This window comes from Saimiri boliviensis, chromosome 15 (genome assembly GCF_048565385.1).
Source record: "Saimiri boliviensis isolate mSaiBol1 chromosome 15, mSaiBol1.pri, whole genome shotgun sequence".
NCBI classification, from domain to species: Eukaryota; Metazoa; Chordata; class Mammalia; order Primates; family Cebidae; genus Saimiri; species Saimiri boliviensis.
The window spans coordinates 53,537,910-53,559,943 of record NC_133463.1 but is presented as its reverse complement, the minus strand read 5'-3'; the positions used below and the strand labels follow the sequence as shown (position 1 = coordinate 53,559,943).

The 22,034-nt window shown below is 34.7% G+C and overlaps 2 protein-coding genes across 2 annotated transcripts in view; both read right to left on the bottom strand.

Moving 5' to 3' along the window:
• RIMS2 (regulating synaptic membrane exocytosis 2) overlaps nucleotides 1–1,252 on the bottom strand; it is a 730,833-nt gene extending 729,581 nt beyond the window's left edge. Inside the window, exon 1 of the mRNA XM_074387016.1 lies at nucleotides 1,165–1,252. The gene's annotated coding sequence lies outside the window, so the exon portion shown is untranslated. The remainder of the gene's footprint in view (nucleotides 1–1,164) is intronic.
• The window catches only part of DCAF13 (DDB1 and CUL4 associated factor 13), a 27,340-nt gene continuing 6,380 nt past the window's right edge, over nucleotides 1,075–22,034 (bottom strand). The window contains 8 exon segments of the mRNA XM_003945210.4: nucleotides 1,075–1,255; nucleotides 2,167–2,330; nucleotides 3,476–3,611; nucleotides 7,946–8,110; nucleotides 10,992–11,074; nucleotides 13,037–13,114; nucleotides 16,445–16,600; nucleotides 17,548–17,637. Coding sequence (XP_003945259.1) covers nucleotides 1,168–1,255; nucleotides 2,167–2,330; nucleotides 3,476–3,611; nucleotides 7,946–8,110; nucleotides 10,992–11,074; nucleotides 13,037–13,114; nucleotides 16,445–16,600; nucleotides 17,548–17,637 — 960 coding nt within the window. The 3' untranslated portion in view covers nucleotides 1,075–1,167.

Sequence of the window (22,034 nt, the reverse complement as noted above, 5' to 3'; positions counted from 1 at the left end):
ATATGCATATACTATGCCATTTAATACCAAGGTGATGGGTATTCCTGCGATTTTGGCATCCATGGTAGGTCTTAAAATCATTCTCCCACAGATACAGAGTGGTAACTGTATTCTTAAACAACAAATTTTTTTCTTTGGATTTCAAAATATCTTCTTAAAATTTCCTAAAATTTGGGTTTATACATATTTATAATAAAGTTAACTCAGTTGATGATTTAAAAAAAAAACCCTATGTGACATAAAGCTATTTAGGATTTAGTGAGATTGAAAATTATTTACCAAAAATGGGCCAAAGTTTCTATGCTGAAAGGAAGTTTTATTATTTTAACTTGACCCAAATTATAATATTATTTATAAAAGTTATATAAATGCAGGTTGATCGTTTTGAAAGAGTCAAAAAGCCAAATATAATTAAAGCACTAGACATAATGCAGTTATAAAAAGTTGACATCATTCTTCTAAATGTCATGTAGAATCACAGGAAAAATATCATTGCAATCATTATTCAAAGTAACATTAAAGATAACAGAGGTTTTTTTTTTAGATGGAGTCTCGCTTTGTCACCAAGGCTGGAGTGCAGTAGCGTGATCTTGGCTCACTGTGACTTCTGCCTCCTGAGTTGAAGCGATTCTCCTGCATCAGCCCCCTTAGTAGCTGGAGTTACAGGCACAGGCCACCACATCCAGCTAATTTTTGTATTTTTGGTAGAGATGGGGTTTTACCATGTTGATCAGGCTTGTCTCAAACTCCTGACTTGGTGATTCGCCCACCTCAGATTCCCAAAGTGCTGGGATTACAGGTGTGAGCCACCACACCCAGCCGAGTTGTTTGATTTTAAATGTCAATTTCAATTTGAATGTACAGTGTCTACGATAATAGATCGGAGAGAAAGTAAGTATATCTGTAATTAAAACAGGAAAAAATGAGTCAGTTATAAATATTGTATTCTTCAATGAAAGAACAACGCAGATGAAGGATAAAACAGAAATCTTATCAATGAGGCCACCTTTAAGGATCATTTTTCAGGGTAGCTAAAAGAAGCAATAATAAAGCTTTACACATATAACTAAAATGTTTGCAATTAATCTAGTCCCCATACTTTTATTTGTAGAGTTCTCAAATCAAAAGTAAAAAATAATTATACATCAGGATTGTCAGGAATACCAATTATTTTACAACTGCCACTATGTGTTTCTTCTTCTCTGACACAACTGGCACAGATCCAGGCTTGCTGTGTTTAATACGATTCACTTCCCTAGAAATAAACAAAATATACAAAATATAAGCAAGTATATGAGAACTCATTTTAAAGAAAACTTTCTCAGAAAAATCAAAGCATTTTCCTTCACTGGAAAAACACATATTAAAAAAAATATTTTCACAATGAGAACAGGTAAAAGGGAGCTAGTACCAAGAAATCAACTTTACTTACTTAATTGCTTCTTATCCTATTTACCTAACAGGATCCTTTACTAAGTTTAAAAAAAAAAACAAAAACCTGCCACAGTAACTAAAATTTCTAAAAGTGATTCTACTGTAATATCTACTCAAAGACAGAAAAATGATAGCCATCTGTATAGTCTAATTGAAAAAAAAAACTCTTAGAATTTCATGCATGACTTCAAGTATTTCAAAGAGAAGAATATTTCACAGGGGAAATGGTGAAATAGTTCTGCTATTTGTGGCAGTAGCTCTGCTCTATACCAAAAAAGACAGATGTCACATGTTATTAATAAAGCACATTAGAAAAATTTTACTTAAGAGCCCTATGGATTAATTATTTGCATTCTTTAACTTGGAAAATACACAAGCTCTCTTAATTCCAACTATATCAGAAATTATTTTTTAAAATGTTATTTACAATAATAGTATTCTAATATGAGCAAAAGTATTCTCTTATTTTGGTAATTCATTTTCATTGTTTGTCCTTTAAACATATTCTTAAAAATAGGTAATGGAAATTCTCCCATTCTCGGATAGTCATTGCTTCCCCCTTTATTGGGAAAAGAAAAAAAAGGCCTTCTGTAGAAGTCTTCAAATACATCACTCATGTACAATAATAGCATGTAGACTACTCCCTTGAATGGTAGTTGTTTGTTGGTTTGTGGTGAGATGAGAGAAGTCAGAAAAGGGTAATGAGATAGAGGCAAATGCCTCAAAACATACTTCCGTCGACGAGCTTCTTTCATGATGCGCTGTTCCTGAATTTGGCTGTAGATAGATTTTGGTAGATGTCGATGACGAGCTATACGTTTTATATGAGGATGATGCTGAAATTTTTCCTTCAGTTTCTGGTTATAATCCTTGGCTGCTTTTTCTCGTGATGTAAGCTGAAAATACACATTTTGGTATCTTAATGAATAGTGTGTTTTGCTTCAGTATAACAAAGTTAGAAAGCACCCTTTTCCCCCAAACTTAAACTTTTATGATATGCAACAAAAACTTCCAATGTAATTCTGTACTTTACAAGGTTGTATTAGTAACACTAGCTCTTTTAGGCAACATACCTGCCATGTAGATAGATGCCACCTAGTAGAAAGCGGCAGTGCTAAAGGAGAAGGGCCCTAAGGACCACTGAGTTGGATCTTCCCTAAATCACTCGCTCAAATTTTGGGGGTAGGTAGGGTGGTGTGTTGGTGTGTTAAACATAGTGAAACATAAAAGAAAAACTAAGTATCTAATTTCATAAAAACTAGCCTTTGTTTAACAAATGTTAAGGATGATACGATTTAGAGGAACATTTAATGACAGACCTAGGCACAATGCAGTATTTACCAATCATTAAACTTAAAACAGAATTGTCTTTGATTTTCCTACCAGAGCTAAGTAGAAAATAATTCACACTAATGCTTTCCTTCTTACACTGAATATTTATTTCTGACATAAACACTCTGTATGTTTCTTATAGAAAATACGGAACATTTAGAAAAACATCAAGAACAAAACAAAATCAACCATAATCCTATATTCCAGAGGTAACCAGCCAATGATAACACCTGTTTTTTTTTTTTTTTTTCATGGAATCTTCTTTAAAGTCTAAGCTTTCTGTGCTTATTAAATGTTCCATTTTGTCTGATATTAAAAGATCTCACGGGAACTTGCAGCCTTTGAGTTGCTGGATGACTATTTCTCTAACAAAAGAGATAACGAGCTCTAAGTTCCAGGTTTCTAGTTCCTGCATCTTCTGTCCCTACCTCAAAGAAAACACAAAGAACCAAAAAGACTCAATACTCTCAAACATCTGAATTAACAAAGGTATTCTGAAGGTCTTAAATGTCAATTTGAATGTACGGTGTCTAAAATAATAGACCAGAGCGAAACAAATAATTATCAATACAACCTTGTCAGTTTATTGCTAACTTATTTTACAGCTATGTCAATTTGATCAAAACATCTAAAAGTACTTCAAATAAAGTTTCACAATGTAAAAATATCAATCAGCTTTATGACAATAAAAGAAAATGAGTTATCTTACCACACCCAATTTTTCAGAAGCATTAGCTTTCCATAGGCGAATGTTCATTTCATCAGATCCACACATAATATACTTGCTGTCAGAAGTCCATTTTACACAGATAACATGTTGCATTCGCTTTGTGTGATATACCTCCCTATAGAAAAGGAATTAAGTTAAAACCCTTTGGATTTTTCTGCAGATTTTCTTTGAGTAATCACTGCCTATTAAGTATCAGGATACCATTTTCAAGTCCTATAGGAGTATAAAATAAAAATTCCAATTCTTGTCAATGTATTTTTATTGAACTCAACTAACAAGGTTCTATGCTATGTGCTGGGGTATTAAACAAGTTTCTGCTCTCAGAGAACTTATTTTCTAGTAAGAGAAATAAATATGAACAAACGAAGCAAAACCAGATGTACAGAAAAGTTCACAGAATAACTGAACGTATAAAATGCAAATAAAATATGATGCTCAACTGAGGCAATTGTGTAACAATAAGAAAGGACTTTCTCTTAAAAGGCCCCTTCTCCCTACCAAATCAATTCAGGTCAACACACTTTTTCCCCCTTCATTTTGCTGAAAAGAAAGAAATGCAGTGATCTTCAAAGAGAACCTCCTGATATGTTGATTCTAATGTCAGATTTTTGTTTTGGTTAAATTGTTTAAAAACTTAATTAATTATAGCAGCCTGGCCAACATGGTGAAACCTCATCTCTACTAAAAATACAAAAATTAGCTGGGCATGGTGGTGCATGCCTATAATCCCAGCTACTATGGAGACTGAGGCAGGAGATTCACTTGAACCTGGGAGGCAGAGGTTGTAGTAAGCTATGATCGCGCTACTGCACTCCAGCCTGCAGCCTGCACAACAGAGTGAGACTCAGTCTCAAACAAAAAAAAAAAAAAAAAAAAAAAAGCTTAATTAAAGTGAATTGATGATTTACATGTGTGAAAAGAAAGGGAGGGCTACAGATGATAAGTTGAGGTAAGAATCATTTAATAAATGGAGATATAAAATATCATACCTATTTGGAAAGGCTGTGAAACATGCTAGGTGAATTCACAGGTGATACTATATTGGTAAGTGTTAAGGAGGGCATTAAAAAGCAAGTAAAATACAAGGTCAGAAAGAATAAGATGAAACTTCTGGAGAAAAAAATTTTCTGTATCTGGATTATATTATTCAAAATGCAGACCATATAAAGAGGAAGGAAACAGGCTCAGTAAACTGTGTACAGTAAAAGAAAGCTCAAACAGAGTGACTAAACCAACTATAATTCATATCTATAAACAATCTCTCAAGTAGGCAAGGTGCAGTGGCTCACGCCTGTAATCCCAGCACTTTGGTAGGAGGATTACTTGAGCCCAGGAGTTAAGAGACCAGCCTGAATAACATAGGGAGACCCCATTGCTACTAATGATAAATTTTAAAAATTAGCTAGGTGTGGCACTGCTCAGGAGGCTGAGGTAGGAGGATCACTGGACCAGGAGAGAGGGGCTGAAGTGAGCCATTGCAGCATCACTGCACTCTAGCCTTGGTGACAGAGCGAGACTCCATCTCAAAAAAAAAACAACAAAACTCTCAAGTATACTCACAAAACTAGTCTTTTACACTGTTTCTGATAGGTATATTTTTTTTTTTTTTTTTGAGATGGAGTTTTGCTCTTGTTACCCAGGCTGGAGTGCAATGGCGCGATCTCGGCTCACCGCAACCTCCGCCTCCCGGGTTCAGGCAATTCTCCTGCCTCAGCCTCCTGAGTAGCTGGGATTACAGGCACACGCCACCATGCCCAGCTAATTTTTTATATTTTTAGTAGAGACGGGGTTTCACCATGTTGACCAGGATGGTCTCGATCTCTCGACCTCGTGATCCACCCGCCTCAACCTCCCAAAGTGCTGGGATTACAGGCTTGAGCCACCGCGCCCGGCCTCTGATAGGTATATTTTAAGCACTTTGATTAATTGTAAGAAATTTATTTTTAAAAGTGGGGGACGGTTAAAAAGAATGTCCTATTAAAATGAAAACTAGATGAGACAGACTGCTTTTTCTTCTCCCCCTCAATGCTCTGCTTTTGAAGACTCATTTCTTATAATTTCTACATACTTAAAAGACCCTTTTTTCCAGCAGTAAAATGCGTTTAAAGTAGGGAAATTCAATCAGGGTTCTGTAACCATTAAACATAATCTGTTCATGCAGTAGACCAGTCAAATCCAATGGTTAGTCACTTAAATAACTGAGAATCCTCCTTAATGGTAAACTATGCTGAGATCTTAACTTCTAAATATGTTTATGTCTGTATATATGCTAGGTTTATTGAGCTCACTAAAAGTTCTACTATTAGGAGATAAATACATTTTTAAAGGCTTAAATCCTTTTTACACGTAGTCACACTGATTTTTCCATGTGAACACTTTTGTTTGCTTAAATATTGAATGAAATTCCAACAGAAGCCTACTTTCAAACACTGACTTAACTGTAGTTTTAAAAACTTTACTCAAAATTTACTTTAAAAATACTATGTGTTAGCCATTTTAAGGCCTTTAAAGAAAAATATTTTTGAAATACAGGTTATTCACCCAAGCATGAGTTATTTGATGTTTATAATGATAGAGAACAAACCATAGAAACAAATTAGAACTAGCTTTCAAACAGATAAAGGCAAATATCAGAGGGAACAGAAACACAATAGGATGTAACACATATTAAGACTATGATTACAAAATCTCCAAATGACATCAGGAGATAATTCCTTGGAATTGAAATACAAGAACGCTTTTACAGAATTTTGGAACAACGTGAGCTTTCTGGCTAGACCTACATTTAGCTGTCTACACTAGCTTTGTAGTAATATAGCCTGAACTCAGCTGGTGGGCCCTTGGGATCATAGGTACCTACACAGTCTCATTTTTTAATTTGTTCTCTTCTCATTCTTTGTGTCTGCTATGTACCATGTTAGGAATATATTACACTACCACCTTTGTAAGTTGTGGTGCCAAGAAATAATGGAGGACCACATTCTCTTGATTCTCAACATTTTCCAGAGGTGTGAGAAAAATGGAAGCTAAAAGTCTTGCTTTGGGCCTAACTGAATAATCCCAGGAAACCATTTATGACAATTTGGAGAACATCAAGGCAGAAAGGAAGCAACAGTCACACAGAAACACATCGTAGGAGCTCTACAACAGAAATGAAATAAAGATCGAAGCCATCAGAACACTCCTGTCAATATGCTTCTAACTCAAGCACCTACATAATCAGATAAAACAGTGATGATGACAATTATCTGCTGACAATCAATGATGATACATGGTTTAGAAATCAATATGGCTTCCTCAAATTACAATGGAAAAAGACAAATATCACAAGTAAAACAGCAAAGAGTTAGATAAGTAGATTGGCTATGACCATAATCCTCGAATTTTCATAATTTTTTGAGAAAAATTATTTCCATTTATTTGGATTTATTTTATGCATGCTTCCAGGACACATCTAAAGCATTACTAAGAAACAATGGCAATATGTATAACAGCTCTTTGTAAACCATAATTCACTACACAGGGGGCTGTATCTTATATAGAACTTAAGTTTTAAAGTCAGTCTGTAAAGCAAAAAAATCAAGGACAAAATTCCCCTTGCAAACTCCTTAAAAATGCCATCATTTTCTGTAAACCACCTCTATACAAAAATATGTATTTAATAGATGTATAAATACTGTATTTAATAACATAATATGTAGTAAAGAGCCAAACTGTACAAAATAACACAAAACAAATCTTAAACATTAGAATCATACTCAATGTGCTTACAGAATTAGACACACACATGAGACTATGGGACAGCTGAGTATTCAAATCTCCTACCTCTCGATCAACCAAGGCATATACCTACTAAAGTAAAACAGAGGGATAACAGTCTTGACAATTTAAACTTACTTTTATTTCTTTTTTAATTTTTGTTTTGTTATATAGAGTTGGATTTGAATAAGTAAAAAATAAGAAATGTAAGGTATATTATTATTAATTTTTCTTAAACTGTATTGGGGCAAAAAACTTTATTAAACTTTAGGTACACTCTCAGAAAAGATAAATAATAATCAGGACAAAGAAAAATCAAACAAAAATAGTCATATGACATTTTGGTCAATGATAGACTGCATATACAACAGTGGTCCATCAAGATTACAATAATGGATTTTTCCTATACTTTTCCTATGTTTAGATATGTTTACATAAACAAATACCACTGTGTTACGACTGCTCACAGTATTCAGCACAGTAACATGCTGAACAGATTTGCAGTCCAGGAGCAACAGGCTACACCATATGATCACATACCCTAAGGGTGCAGCAAGTTATACTATCTAGTTTTAAGTGCACTCTATGATGTTTACACAATGATAAAATAGGCTAACAACTAATTTCTCAGAATGTATCCCCATTGTTAAGTGACGTATAAATATAAATGGCTTACTGGTAGGCACATACCTGCTTCGACTTTTGTCTACAGGAAAGATTCGAACAGATTTATCAAAACTAGCAGACACAAACTCTTTCCCAGTAGGAGAGTAATCCACATCAAGGACTGCAGATACATGATCCATATGGACCATTACAGGAGTGTCCAGTGCACGCATATCAAAAGTATATAAACTGTAAAAGAATTTTAAATATTTGACACACATTTCTAGAAAGATGCCACATGCAGTACTAAAAGATACCAGTGAAAATAAGACCCATTAGCAAAACAATGCACATCTAAACAAAAAGCTCAATGCCGTACACAAGCAAGTGGGGGATAAGGAAAAATTTCAAGTTTTTTATGATTCCTTAAGACTCCACTTACATATACACCAACACATTTTCCTCCTTATAAATCTCATTGTAGAAAATGTGGAAATTTCAAAAAAGTACAGAGTACAAAAATTAGCCTTAATTCTACTACCCAGAGGCCAATTATTTACTGCAGCATAATTTTTTTAAAAACCTTTTCACCATACTATTTAAATACATATTTTTAATAAAACTGAAATAACTATATATAGCTTTATATTCTGATACTTCATGTAGCATATTAATGAGCACTACCCATGTTATTAAACAATCTTTGAAAAGATTTTAATGGCTACATATATAATTCAAATAATTTATTTCCCTATATCTTAATAGTTTTCAATTTTTTTTTATAAATAATGCTTAATAAAATCCCAATGTTTGGATTTTTAGCATTCAATCTTTAACTGAATGAGGCAGATTCAATTAAATCTGGACAGATTCCTACAAGTAAGATTGTTAAGTCTAAAGGCATGAGCATTTTTAAGGCTTGATTTGAGTTGCCAAACCACTGCCAACAAAGTTGCACTAATTTATACTCCTATTGGTGATATACAAGAGTAAACACAGCCTTTCAAATGGTGTATCAAAATGAGAAGACTATATTTTATGCACAATTGGTAAAAACAATGACTTCATGAGTTTCAAGATCCAACAATTCTTAATCTAACAGCTAAAAGAATAGTGCTTCAAATGAGCCCACATGAACAATGGACAAGAGTAAAGATAGCATTATTGTGACCAAGTTCGTCATATAAAAACCTTGAAGATGCTAAGATTAGTAAGTGTAAGTTTGAGAAGAGGGTATCTACATAGTTTCAAAGTATCTCAGCAAAGATATATAACAATTACAAAAGGAAAAAGTAGTAATCTTTAGTGGAAAAACATGGCAGGCACCACCCCAACCAAATGATCAAATTTAATGTTACCAGTAGTAAGATGTATTGGCAACTGCTTTACAGCTCCTGCCTAAGAGCAGTGGTTTTCAACCAGCATTGTTTTGTTCCAGCAAAGTGTTTTTTAGTAAGTTGCTTTATTTCTACATGGGAAAAATGATAAGAATTCCAATTCTAAGCATGCAAATTTGTTTAGATGGAAAATATTTAAATAAACAAAGTTCCACATTATAGGATTAATTAGGGATCATGTATTCTAACCCTCCTACAGATGTTGAAACTATGGTACAGAGTTATTTTAAATGACAAGTTTATACAGTAATTACTGGTCGGCCTAGAGTTGAACTTAGGTTCTAATTCAGAATGATTAGAATAGCTAAAAGGCAATAAAAGAAAAACATACAAATATAGAAAAGGGATACAAAAGCAAGATCATTTTCAAGAAAGAGCAATTGTTCTACTCTAACAGTCACTTATAAAGGATATGCTCTTTGTTTCAGGTGGCATATGTAATTCTTCTCAAAGCAAGAAATGAGAAATTCCATGATACTCTGAAAAAAGATATCTTGCTAAAATAGCTTATTAGAACATTCTTTAAAAACCCTCATAAGGTTGGTCACAATAATGCTGTATTACTCTTGTCTTTTATTGCCTTTAACTGGAACAATGCCACTTAAATTTCAAAACATCAATAAAGGTTTAAAAAAAGTTTCAATTACTGTGGTTTGGTATTGCTAGTTGATGAGAGTCTAAGTAAGCTTCTATTTATTTATTTATTTTATTTATTTATTTATTTATGGACCAGGGTCTTGTTCTGTTGGCCAGGCTGGAGTGCAGTGTCCCAATCACAGCTCACTGAACCTCAAACTCCTGGACTGAACTTCTTTTTAGTAGAAAGTCATAAAAAATGTTTTTATCTGGAACTACTAAAACATCCTAAAAGAAATCCTTTTATGAGCTAATCTACGTTTTTGCTTTCAAATCTATATAGTGGAACGTAAAACAATACAGAAGATCTAAAGTTCAATCCACCAACAAACTTTCACTTTCTTAAAAAAACATGTATTAAGAACCTATCAAAGGCATGGCACTATAATAAACGCTTTGGATAAAAAAAAGATAAGACACCCTTTCCTCATGGAGAGATTAATCTCCCTGCTTTAATATCTTGAAAAGGGGATAACAAACATGTCCTACCCGCCTTATATTAATACTGAAAAGATAACTATAATTTTTCTTTCATCTTATTGAAACGTGATAGCTGATAACATGACTACATGAGTATCAGCTACCTGATACTCACTGCAATACAAACACTGCAGGCAGATACTTTCACTTCCATTAAAACATGTATGGTTCAGTCATTACCTATAGAATCTACATCAAAGATCAGCCAACATCTTCTGTAAAGGGCCAAATAGTAAACATTTTCAGCCAAGTGAGCCATAAGGTCTCTGCTGCAACTCTTCAACTCAGGCATTATATCACAAACGTAGTCATATCCAATACATAAGTAAATGGGTATGGCCAGTTCAACAGAACTTTATAAAAACAGGTAACAGAAAGCATTTGGTCCACTAGTTGTTTACTGTCCCTGGTTTACATCATTTTAAATACTAAGAAAATAATTATTTTTCTAAGAAGTTCTTCTCCAATTTGGAACATTTTAAAGCTAAACAAATGACAATTTTCGAACTTATATTTAAAGGTATAGCTACCTAGTGGTACATATTTTATTAGTAAGACTTATTCAATTAAGCCATTTCTGATAGAAATACACAAGTTTTTAAAAGAGGGAAACTTACTTATAATCTTCATTTGCTGCTGTAAAAATGAAAGCTTCCATAGGGTTCCAACAAATTGTATTTGTTCTCATGTTTAAGATAACCTGAGAAAGGAAGCATATGCTATCACATTACCATGAAATGAATTACCCCTAAAATGGATAAATTTCCCACTTCCTTTCTTTTTTTGGTCCCCACTAATTTAAGAAAATATTTCATAAACACCTATTATGTGTATAGTACTCAGCTAAGTGCAATGGGAAGAGAAATCAATCAGTAATTGCTTCCTGAATACCCAGGCAGAGTAGTAAATATAAAAACAGAAATGCTTAACTGCTGATCCCCTAATCTCAAACAACTTATAGTTTAATCAGAAAAATGAGACACATAATAAAAGTTAAAATATAAACAATAAAGTAACAAATGACTAAGTATCAAGATAGGGGCAAAATTAATGGTGAGCTTAGGGTTAATGTAGAGAAGAACTGTTTCAAAAGACAAGTATGATTTGTACTGACCTGTGAAGGACCAGTAATTTAGTGTTTCTCAATGGGAACACTATTGGCATTTTGAGCAAGATTATCTTTTTTTGTGAATATCTACCGTAGGATGTTTTGCCTCTCAGGGACCTCCCACTAAATGTCCCTCTTGCATTCCCAAAGCTGTACCTGCAACCCTCTACAACCCCTGATTCAGAACTACTACATTTATGAGAGAAAGGATAAAAGAAACATTGATAGACTAGCAGACGGAGCAAAGAAACAACTGAAAGTAGCAGTGTCTAACAATCTCTACATGTGACAAACTCCAATTCAATGTTACCTTACCGACTACAAGAAATAAATGAATTGCAAACTAGAACCAGATTTCAGAGCACCTTAAAAGTCAGGCTACAGTTTTTTTTAACCTAAAATTAATCGAGCACCATTAAAAACTGAGAATGTGCAAAGCTGGAGGCAACAGTAATGAAAAATAAACTAAATTTAAAAAAAAATCAGAGTGAGTATTAAGTAGGTGGGAGGGGGCATAAATGATCATTTATTAAAATACCTCATGTTAGCCCTGCTAAATGCTTAAAGCATCATGTTTTATTCTCACCAAAGGGCTGCAAGATAGTTATCAATGCCACCATTTTACAGGAGAAACACAGATTAGGTTACCTGCTTAAAGTCTAAGACCAAAGTTCATATAGGATCTTCTCATTAAATCACAAGAATGAGTGAAATGACAAAAGTGGTACTTTGGAAAGATTATCATATTTATTTCAAACTTCAATGAATGTAATCTCCTAATATTTCTGAATTTATTACCCATTATAAAAATTACTTAGGAATAACAAACGCAAGTATTAAAAGCATTTCTTTTGTATGTGGACTATGACAACAGATTTGTGGCATATGAATGATGTCCAACCCTTTCTGTCACTCAAAATTCTAGTACCCCAAATAAACTTTTTAACCTTTTTTTTAGGATGGTACTCTTTTCCTTACTTACAGACAATATTTCTCTCTCTCTTGAGAGTTAGGTTAAGGTTGTATTATTAGCTTTGACATCTAAGTCCTGAAATTACTACTTTAGAATTGTTAGGAAATCTGTTACTTTGATCAGGATAGTGCTTGCCTAAATGTCGAACTAGTACTGATCAGCATGTAACTGAACAAATAAAGCTGATATGTGAATGAGTTCTAAAACTTCCTAGAATAAAATACTGTACATGTTATAGGATAATCATGGGGCTTGAAGTATTATTACACTGTTAAGTAATAAGATGTAATACCTTTAAGAACTTTCAATTCAGTAAGTATTAATTAGATGCCTAAAATACACTGGCATTATGGAAGACATAAGGATGATGACTAGGATACAATAACTAGTAGAAATGCAAGAGTCTCTAAATAGCTACGGGGAGCTAAAAGAACACGACTATCATGGAGGGTTCTAAGAACATCTGTATGAAAAAAAGATTTTTAATTCTGAAAAAATATTTGGGGCATATTTTTAGTCACTCTATTTACAGAGGACTATAATGCCAACTGTATAAACCAAAAGTCAAAACTGAAACTCACCTTTTTCAAAGGAGTAGCTTGCCTCATATCATATAGTACTATATTCCTGTCAGACGCACAACTTCCCAAGAGAAATGTCTAAAAACAAGTATAACAATCACCAGTTAAGAGCCAGGCTTGGCAGCAAACGTCCATTCAATGAACAAATGATTTAATTGCCCTTAATATACATGTTAAAAAAACAAAGTCAATTTTAAGATGGTACAATAAATCATCCATAAACTCAGCAACTTAAACCAAGTATTTTCATTATAAAATCTCCATGCATTTTGTTTATTTATTTATTTAGAGACACAGTCTTGCTCTGTTGCCCAGGCTGGAGTACAGGGCGCAATCTTGGCTCACTGCAACCTCCACCTCCCAGTTCAAGTAATTCTCGGGCCTCAGCTTCTGGAGTAGCTGGGATAACAGGGGTGCACCACCATGCCCGGCTAACATTTTGTATTTTTAGTAGACACATGGTTTTGCCATATTGCCCAGGCTAGTCTTGAACTCCTAACCTCAGGTGATCCACTCACCTCAGCCTCCCAAAATGCTATGATCACAAGTATGAGCCACCGCGCCCAGACCCCATGCATATATTTTAGATGTCAGTGATAATGCACAGATAATACTGTGTCCTAATTTGTAATAAAGCATTTTACTTATCCATTCTTCAACTTAAGACTTGTTTCCTGTTTTTTACTATTATAAGTAATACTTCAATAAACATTTCCTAACATTTAGCTCTTCCTCTGAATTATTTCCTTAGGATAAAATTTCAAGAGTGACATTACTGAATCAAAAGGTATGAACAATTTTATGGCTTTTGATATTTAGGTCTAATTATTTTCCAAAAAGTTGTATCACTATACACTACTATGTGGGAATACATCTATTTTAATGCAACTGGGCAGCACTTGTAAATGACTGGGTAGTGTCATTTACAAGTTAATATCTGAAGGACAGTATTTCCTAGCTATATAGATTTATTGTTTCATTAGTAGTTAAAAAATTGTTTGTTAACTCTCTGTATAAATTAGGCCTGTCTTTTGTCCAACTGTTTAACAATTTTTCTAATTATTTTACTTATAAGTCAGTTATAAACGTGCAAGGTATTTATATAACCCTTTGGCATTAAGTAAAAATAAGCCCTCTATCATCCAGTGGATCCCTGAACTCTTCTCTTTTTATCATCATTCCTCCTCACTCATGGTCCTGACACTCTCAATTCTTGGCATCTGCCTACAATTATTTCCTATTCCAAGTATGGGGGCAGCAAGAAGGGCTACTTACTAAATAGTTGCATGGCCAGCTAACTCCTCCTACTGTGTGTACACAGTTCAAATAACACATCATAAAGCTAATGTTACGATTGTGATTTCCTCTTAGTCCTTTCTGAAAGCCTGCTGTCTTAATGGCTGCATTTCTGAGACTTCCCCTAGTGAGGTCCCTCAACCTTTCTTGGATTCTCATTATGGCACCTCAGGGTCTGACCAGGTTCCATTTCTCAAAAGAAAGACTTTGATCCGAACAAAGCAAAACAATCTATCTTGACCAAATGCCAACTTTCACACATTTTCACACTGTAAAATGTGCCAATGATCAGCATAAACTTTTGGCTTTACCAGAATTCTAGGCTTTAATATTTTAAGAAAAAATTAATTATTAATGATTAGAGGAGACAAATACAAATACACTCCATTTGTTCACAGCAACATGCCCTTTCCATTAAGTATAACATAAATTAAGAGACATGTATAACACTTACTTTTACCACTAAGTTCATAAGGTTAATAATAATTTTTTTAAAACACAGCTGAACAAATACAGCTGTTACACAGGCAAGTTTGCAAAACATGGTCACTAGGTCATCCCTCATAATTATGATTTTAGAATTGGCAATTAGCTCTTCTGACACAGATGTTTTACCAAAGTAGAAAAGCAAAAGATTTTTTTGTTCTTCTAAATAGTAAGACCCAAGTTTAATAAGTAATACCATCACCATCTTAAATTTGATCACATTTTTAAAAAATGTTCATATGTTATCAACTTTCACACTCAAACCTATGAAGTACACTGGGAGATATAATTAATCTCACTTTATAAAGAAATAAAGAAAATTTTCTCTTGTGAAACAATGAAAAGGCACGTTTACAGGAAACAGTTTGGCTTTGCTTCACACCAGGTAGGACATAAAATATTCCTACAACTTGCTTATGTTTGTAGCTTGCTTCTGGTCAGTATCACCTTGGCCTCGCTCTGCAAAGGCAGCTGCCTTTCCATGCCATCTCTCTCTTCTACAACCAAGAACGTAAGGAAGGAAAATGGAGGATAGAGTGAGAAAGATAACAGAGACAGATACCAGACCTGGGATCAGAAAACTTTTTCTGCAAAGGGCCAGAGAGTAAGTATTTTAGACTTTGTGAGCCACATGGTTTCTGTGGCAATTACTCAATTCTGCCATCATAGCACAAACACAGCAACAGACAATATGTAAGCAAAAGAAGACGGCTCTCTTCTAGTAGAGCTTTATTTACAAAAACAGGCAGTGGGCCACACGTGGCTCACAAATTGTAGTCTGCCAACCTGTTCTAGACCTGTGGCCTCTCTACAAAGTGTGTGTGTAGGCATGTGGTAGCTGCACGAAGAGTGTCCTCTGACTTCTCAGCAATACCTCAAGGCCAACCTCACATCGCACTGCAGCATCTCATTTTCCAATACATCATACAAACAATTTTATACCTTGCTATTTTGACTTAACCTTACTTCGTACCTTTTATTAGGTTGAGTCCAAGGGCTACCTTGGCCTTGAGGACAGCCACCATTCCTAAACTCAGACCTGAATAGACAAAATGTAGTAGCCAATCCCCAACTCTTCCCTTAGGCCTGGAGGAACTGGGATTCACAATTCAGACTTTTGAACAAAGAAAATATAACTATAACTAATTACCATGCAGTTCAATTATAATCACAAATGTTTTTATGAAGCATTGGTACCTTACCAATTACAAACAGACAAAATGATACCCAATGCTCCTTCTTCTGACCTTCAAGGGGATTAGAAAAATTAACATTTTCTTAAGTGTACAATGACATAATCTATGAAACATGAGGTTGAAGGCATGAATAAAACTAAAGTTAAACAGGACTATATTTGCTTGAATTTTACCCCAATGTGCAAATGCATATACCACTCCTCTAACAATGCTTAATTCTAGTATCAGAGACTAAATTGCTGGAAAACACGTTGAGATTTGAGCAAAGGTATCAGAACTCAGACACAATCAGGAAAACTGACAAAATGCCAAAACACCATAAAAATTCAGATGGTTCCATCACACATTCAAAAGTTTTCTAAACAGAACTGATATGATTAAGCAATAATAAGGAAACAAAAAGCAGAACATACTTAAAAAAAAAAATTACCTCAATTGGGTTAAATTTAACACTACTTATACTGTCAAATCCCCAGGTCATTGAACATATAGGGTTAGTTCTTTGTTCATCCCAAATGTCTACTTGCTGTCCACATGTGGCAAAAACAGCTTCTTTCCAGTGATGATCAATCCCAGTATACACTGTCTTTAAAGCAAAAAGGTTGTTACGAAGAGGTTTTTTTTTCATTATGAATTCAAATCTGCAGAATAATATTTTAAATATACTTAACCACACTATCATTTTTTTGAGAAAAATTCTGTTCACAAAGAAACTTCTTTGAAATCTTTACTTAAAGGGGGAAACACCATAAAGAGACAAGACATTTTAAGAATGAAACCAATTTTGTTTTAGAAATTACTAATGTGTTTCCAACTACAAATTATCTCTACCTCATACTCATACCCCATTCCCCATCCCTTTAAGAACATGTAGAACTTCTTGGAATCTAAAGAAGAACCTAAATATTATATACTAACCATAATATTGAAATGACAAAGTGATTTTTAAAATGCATATTTAATTTAAAGATTAAATTTAATTTTGGAATTGTCTGCTTAATATAAAAATGTAAACATTATAAAACATGGATAGGCCAAATGTTCTAAATTATACTTAAGCTAAAACTAAACCACATCATCTGATTTGCAGAATAATTTGGTAGAAACGTTAATAAGATTTATACATGATGCATTATACTATTACATTTTTTTCATTTCCTAAAGGATTTTTTAATAAATTCTGAGTTTTGTATTAGTTCTATGATGATACAAACCAGACAAGCTGAAGCATTTTCTGAACTTCTATCTTTTCCGCTATGGTCTTGCTACAGGAAATATTTCATTGCATTCTCTAGCTAAAAACAGAAATCAAACTCTACCACAATGAATACCAAAAAAACTGTTAAAATTCTTTCGAACGACCTTAACTGCACTAAATATTGCTTAAATGCAATGGGGTCAATGATTACAGACTAATGTCTTTCATTTCTTATTTGTGTCTTCTTCCCCCTTTGAAAATTTTAGCTATAAAATAATTTTAAATAAAAGAGAAGAATTTTAATAGGCAAGCTATTAGTCAATTTACTTTTGTACCTTTCCTAATATTGTATGTAATGGCTCTTCCTCCTCTCCATAGCCTGGCCCATCCATTTTCCACTGCTTCACAGTTTTGTCATCACCAACCTAGAAATATTTGTTTTATTATGATGATGATAATGAACAGTTATAAATTAAAACTTGCCAAGACATATATCAAATTATAAGTATCTTGTTTAAAAAAGGTAACATACTATATCATTCCAGTATTATACTTACTGATGCATTTTTATCCCACTTTGTTTTAGTAAAGATTTGTGATAGGCCGGGCTCGGTGGCTCATGCCTGTAATCCCAGCACTTTGGGAGGTCAAGGCAGGTGGATCACGAGGTCGAGAGATCGAGACCATCCTGGTCAACATGGTGAAACCCCGTCTCTACTAAAAATACAAAAAAATTAGCTGGGCATGGTGGCACATGCCTGTAATCCCAGCTACTCAGGAGGCTGAGGCAGGAGAATTGCCTGAACCCAGGAGGCGGAGGTTGCGGTGAGCCGAGATCGCGCCATTGCACTCCAGCCTGGGTAACAAGAGCGAAACTCCGTCTCAAAAAAAAAAAAAAAGATTTGTGATAAATATATAAAGTATATAAAATTAAAAATATAATAGTGTAAGTAGAGCAAAAGAACCAAACAGGAACAAGAGTCAAGAACAAGTTAGTTCATACATAGTGTGATAAACATGGCATTTCAACTTAGAGAAAACATGGATTATAAAAAAAATGGTATTGTAATATCAGGTTAGTCATTTAAAAAGTTTGAGCCAATTTGATGCCTTACATGAAAATTCCAGAAAGTTTTAAACGTAAAAAATGAAAAACATGAAAATACTAGATAGAAGGCATTGTTATAATATTGAAATAGATAAAGCCCTTTTCTGCATGAACTGCAGAAACTACTAAGTCACTGGTTTTCAAACTGTGAACTCTGGGCCTCTGGAGGACCCTTAGAACTTTTCAGGGTCCATGTGGTCAAAACTATGTTAATTAATGTTAGTAAAGACATAGTTAGTCTTTTCACTGGGCTGACAGCTGCACAAATAGTAAAAAGCAACAGTGAGCAGAACTGTTGGCATGTTAGCCCAAATCAAGGCAAAGCAACAAACTAGGGTAATTTAGACATGGGTATTTGGGAGACATGTTTAAGCTATCAGGTGAAAAAGACTACAAAACAGAACATATAATGTGCTCTGAGGTTGAAAACAAAGTCACCTATGTGGTACTGTATAACTGCATATATACCAAACTGCTAGTTTTAACTGAAAAGCTTACATTTATATATTAGATATAATCTAGATCCACTTTTTGATAAAAAAAAATTAACAAAGGTATATTTATCCATGGGAAGAATATGAATATAGCTCTTACAGCAAATTAAAAAAGGAAAACACTTCCTGCAAAACACTTTACAGTGCCCATGAGATGAGAACAGATAAGTGATCAGGAAAGGTTTTGGTACTAAGATTAGATAGGGATGTCTTTTGTTGAGGATGCCAATGAACAAAAACCTTAACAACATCCTTATAATAGACAAAAAGTATTTAATAGGGCTATATCTTATTAACAATTCTGAATTTGAGCCACTGGCACTATATCAAAACTCAGTTCTAGAAACCTGATCATATTGGGAGAATGTAAGATGTAATCTAGGTACCCAGATTTTGACTGATCTGGCTTGACCCAAAGAGATATTTTAGCACATATATAATACAGGATAAAACTGTGTCTCTGAGCATCTGGTTTCCGAAGACAAAATCCCTCCATCAAGTTTCTGACAGTGTCTGCAAGCTCAAGACTGAACTTCCTTGTAAATGACCAAGCTGCTCTATAGTCTATTGAGAACCAGCCTCAACAGACCACCGATTCTGAGAAAGGTGTTCTCATTTTATAGAAATGAGTAGCCAAACAAGAATACGTGACTGGCGGCCGGGCGCGGTGGCTCAAGCCTGTAATCCCAGCACTTTGGGAGGCCGAGGCGGGTGGATCACGAGGTCGAGAGATCGAGACCAACCATGGTCAACATGGTGAAACCCTGTGTCTAATAAAAATACAAAAAATTAGCTGGGCATGGTGGTGCGTGCCTATAATCCCAGCTACTCAGGAGGCTGAGGCAGGAGAATTGCCTGAACCCAGGAGGCGGAGGTTGCGGTGAGCCGAGATTGCGCCATTGCACTCCAGCCTGGGTAACAAGAGCGAAACTCCGTCTCAAAAAAAAAAAAAAAAAAAAGAAGAAGAATACATGACTGGCTAGAACATCTCATCTGCAGGCTGGTTAAGCTGAAGAAGGCACTGTTGGTATTACAAACTGTGATATCTTAGTGAAGTTTACATAATAAAAGTTAATCTTTTACAACACACTCTACTAAATTTTTTAAAAACATTAAGTGTTAAAGTTGAACAAGCAAGTAGTTTTCACATGTGTTTTATCTCTGACAAAGCACACATTACTCAAATATGTTTTTTTTTTTAAAAGGGGAGAAACAATGAGCTGGGCATGGTGACTCATGCCTGTAATCCCAGCACTTTGGGAGGTTGAGACAGGCTTGAGCCCAGGAATTTGACACTAGCCTGGGCAACATAGCAAGACCCTGTCTCTTTAAAAAAAAAAAGTGGGGGAAACAAGTGGTGAACATGAAACATTTACAGTCTTTACCATTTCTTAAAATGTTAATGTTTTTAATTTACAAATAAAAGTTATATATATTTGTGATGTACAACATTGTGTTGTGATATATGTAGACACTGTGGAATGACTAAATCAAACTAACATCTCTATTACCTCACATACTTATTATTTTGAACATTTAATATACTCTCAGCAACTGTCAAGAAGACAGCATATTGTTATTAACTATAATGACCGTGTTGTACAATAATCATACCATCTATTGAAATTTTGTCTCTTTTGACCAACATCTCCCCAATCTCTCTCCCTCAAAGCACCTAGTAATGACCATTTCACACCATTTCTATGAGTTTGGCTTTTTTAGATTCCACACAAGTGAGATCGTGTGGTATTTATCTTTGTGTGCCTAGCTTATTCAGCATCACGTCCTTCAGGTTCATTCATGGATGCTGCAAGTGACAGGATTTCCTTCTTTCTGTAGGCTGAATAGTATTCATGTGTGTGCGTGCCTGTGTGCGCACGCATGTGTGTGTGCCCGTGTGTGTGTGTGTGTGTGTGTGTGTGTGCTCTTTAAAAAAATTCATTCATCTATTGCTGAACACTTTAGGTTGATAACATATCTTGGATATTGTGAATAATGCTGCAATGAGCCTTTATTAATTTTGAGCATTTAAAAAATGCACTAAATCCTGTGGCTGAGATATTAATCAATATAACCAAAAGAATAACCAAGTAGAAGCAGCCATAGCTGCCATCCACTCCCACTTGCCACCCAATTCCTTGCACAACACTGGGCTCGCAGGGTCAGGTACCTTATCTGCACCCCTCTGGTGAAAAGTAAATGAATGTTTTGCAAGGTAGCCTACCTAGTCTGTTTTTTGACAGCAAATAAGTTTTTCTCATACCAAAACCAAATATTTTAACATTAACACCTATTTTCAGTGCTTCTCTGTGGAGCAACAAATTAGTCTATTTTCTTTTTCACGTGACAATCTTTCAATCTGTAGCTATCAGGTTTCCCAGAAATCTTCTCTTCCCTTATTATTCTCTTGCAATCTGGCTTTTGCACCCAACTAACCTGTATTGCAACCTACACTTTATAAATCAGTTCAACCTGTTTTTTAAAATGTCAGCAGTGAATAAAGAATAAGGAAGATCTATTTGACTGATTAGTACATATATACAAAAACTGTTGTATAGATAGGTCAAAACACTTGAAAAGACCTACACCAAACTAACAGTGTTAGAAGTGAAAGACTAGAATTACATATCTTTAACTCCTATTTTTTACATCTCTACATTACTAAAATGTTTTTCTTAGGTCTTCATGTTTCATTATTCTTTGTAGTACTTCACACAACTGACTATTCCTTCCTCCTGGAACACTATGCTCATTCATAGACTCTTTGAGCTCTTTGGCTACTCCCAGAGTTTTCCCACTTCCCAGAGGTGGGCAATTCCCAAGGCTACTTCCCTGACATCTTTGTATTTCTATATTTTCCTCTTCATTTCCTCACAACGATGCCTTACTAGGGCTTCAATCATTACTTTCATATTGATGATGCCAAGTTTAGCTCTGACCTCCCTCCTAAGCTCCAGACCTGCATTTTTAAAGGTATGATAGACAACTGCATTTGAACAGCCCAGTAGCAGTCAGTTTGTCACATCATATTCTTCCCATTCCCACCCTCTTCCAAACTTGCTGATACTCCTGACTTTCCCATTTCTGTAACAGGAACTACTATCTTCCCAGGTACCTCTCAGTTGTCAAACCTGTCAATCCTCCAAAGTGTTTCTAAATCCAACCACTGTTTTCTAGTTTCAGTCTCCATAATAAGGTAACCTCTTATTATTGCCTACCA